Here is a 2,155-nt window from a genome sequence, read left to right on the forward strand (position 1 = left end):
TTCAGCTCCAACCCTAATCAAACACACCTGAACAAGCTAATCAATGTCTTCAGGATTACTAAGGCTATAGGCAGTTGAGTTTTGTTTTCAGGGTTGGAGCTGAACTCTGCAGGACTGCGGCTCTCTAGGACCGAACTTGCCTACCCTTGGCCTAGGATAAGGGTACACATGTAGTCGTTCCTCTGCCAATAGCACGGCGTGATTGTACTGGTTCCCATAGCGTCTTAGCAGACGCAGTACGAGTAAAGTATCGATAGGGAACGTACTCGGTTACAAACGTAACCTCGGTTCCCTGAGATACGGGAACAAGTACTGCGTTGCTAGCCGTGCTATGCAGCTGCACGACTCAGTCGTCGCTTCAGTCGAAGTAACCTGAATCCTATGGCGAAGCAGCCGCTTATATAGCCAGATAGCCCCGCCCATTCTGGCGGGCTTAGGTGGGCTTCGTGGCCATAGGTTCGTGCAGCACCGCTGCCGAGCCATTGGTTAGTTTTTTAAGTGAACTGCACGAACCAATTGCCATGCAGTTACACTGCGTTATTGAAAAAGGCTTCAGTTCAGGAGAAAAAATGATTTTTTTCTCATAGCGTCTTAGCAGACGCCAATGGCCGTGCAGTTACACTGCGTTATTAAAAAAGGCTTCAGTTTAGGAGAAAAAAGGACTTTTTCCCATAGCGTCTTAGCAGACGCAGTACTCGTTCCTGTATCTCAGGGAACCGAGGTTACGTTTGTAACTGAGTACGTTTTCAACATTGATAATAAGAAATGTTAATAACTGAGCAACTAATTAGCATTTTAGAATTATTATTTTTTTAAATATATTAAAATAGAAAACTGTTATTTTAAATTTAAAGGCTTGTCATAGAGAAAATTAGCATAAATAAACCTTTAAATCTTCTTTTACCCTAAGATTTTGAACATTTGTGCTATTAAAGTAAAAAAAAAACTCTTAGTATTACTTTAGAGCCAAACCCTGACATGAGCATGGGTGTGAGTCACTAGTGTGGTGAGAATATGGGTGGGTGGGATTTCACTTCCAGACTAAGCTATTCTCTTACAGCTTCAGTACACCAAAGTCACCGTTTACTCTCCAAACACATCATGACATGAGCTCTTAACTCTAACAAGTGAGTGACATTAAACAAGTGTCTGCTCTGCCAGTATTCAGATCAGCATTAAACTCAGCCTGCCTGCCAGATGACAAAGCGCTTAACATGTGAGTCTGTCTGTGTGGCACTAACAGCCCAGCAGAGAGCAATAACATGCACAGACATATCAATACCGCCATCAAACCAACCATTAATTTCAGTGTCATAAAACGATTAAAGGAACATTCTTAATCTGTCATCTATTTTGCACATGTCTGACCTGTGGACTGAAAGACTCCAGGGTTGCACTGGCAGTACCGGGATGCAAACGCTTCCATCATTCTGTCGATCTTCTGGGCCTCACCAGGAAGTCTGAAACTCCAGAGAAACTGCCTGTGTGGAGACAAACATCACAATATTTAAAAATACAAAATATATATATATATATACAGTATATATATATATATATATATATATATATATTAAATAGTCTGATCTTTTGATTTTGGGGTGAAACATTAATCAGACATGTAGAAACCAATAAATTATATTATTGCAATAATTCTAAGCAAAAAGAAAAGCTTCTCCCACCTCAGAGCCTGAACGAGGTTGAGGTCAGCAAATTCATGGAGCTCTACGAAAGCCTGGAGCACTTTGATGTTGAATTCATCCCTACGAGAACACAACAACCACACACAGAAGAAATGGTTACTTTCTGCAAAGAAAGATCGATTGCTTGTCTTTAAAAAAAGTCGATTTTTGCAAAACCATCATAAAATTATTCATGAGTGAATCTCAATAAGTCCAGGTCACATTTACCCTAAATCAAACTTTTATTTTATTTGATTATTTATTTATTTTTTCCAGATCAGAATGGCAGTACCATAAATATTATCATTATGTATAAATACTTTACAATTTAATTAGTTTACAGTTTCTTTTATATTACAGTAATGAGTATTTTGGCATTGCATAAGAGATTAATCTGAGTTGTCATGAAAATATCAATACAAAATATATATATATATATACAGTATATATATATATATATATATATATATATATAA

General features: G+C 37.9%; 1 protein-coding gene across 1 annotated transcript in view; it reads right to left on the reverse strand.

Annotated features, from left to right (window-relative positions):
• The window catches only part of LOC107664323 (cytohesin-3-like), a 32,803-nt gene that overhangs the window by 19,718 nt on the left and 10,930 nt on the right, over window positions 1-2,155 (reverse strand). The window contains exon 7 of the mRNA XM_016454852.1: window positions 1,369-1,481. Within this exon, the coding sequence (XP_016310338.1) occupies window positions 1,369-1,481 (113 nt within the window). The remainder of the gene's footprint in view (window positions 1-1,368; window positions 1,482-2,155) is intronic.

Source organism: Sinocyclocheilus anshuiensis, unplaced genomic scaffold, assembly GCF_001515605.1.
Source record: "Sinocyclocheilus anshuiensis isolate Anshui unplaced genomic scaffold, SAMN03320099.WGS_v1.1 scaffold321, whole genome shotgun sequence".
Lineage (NCBI taxonomy): Eukaryota > Metazoa > Chordata > Actinopteri > Cypriniformes > Cyprinidae > Sinocyclocheilus > Sinocyclocheilus anshuiensis.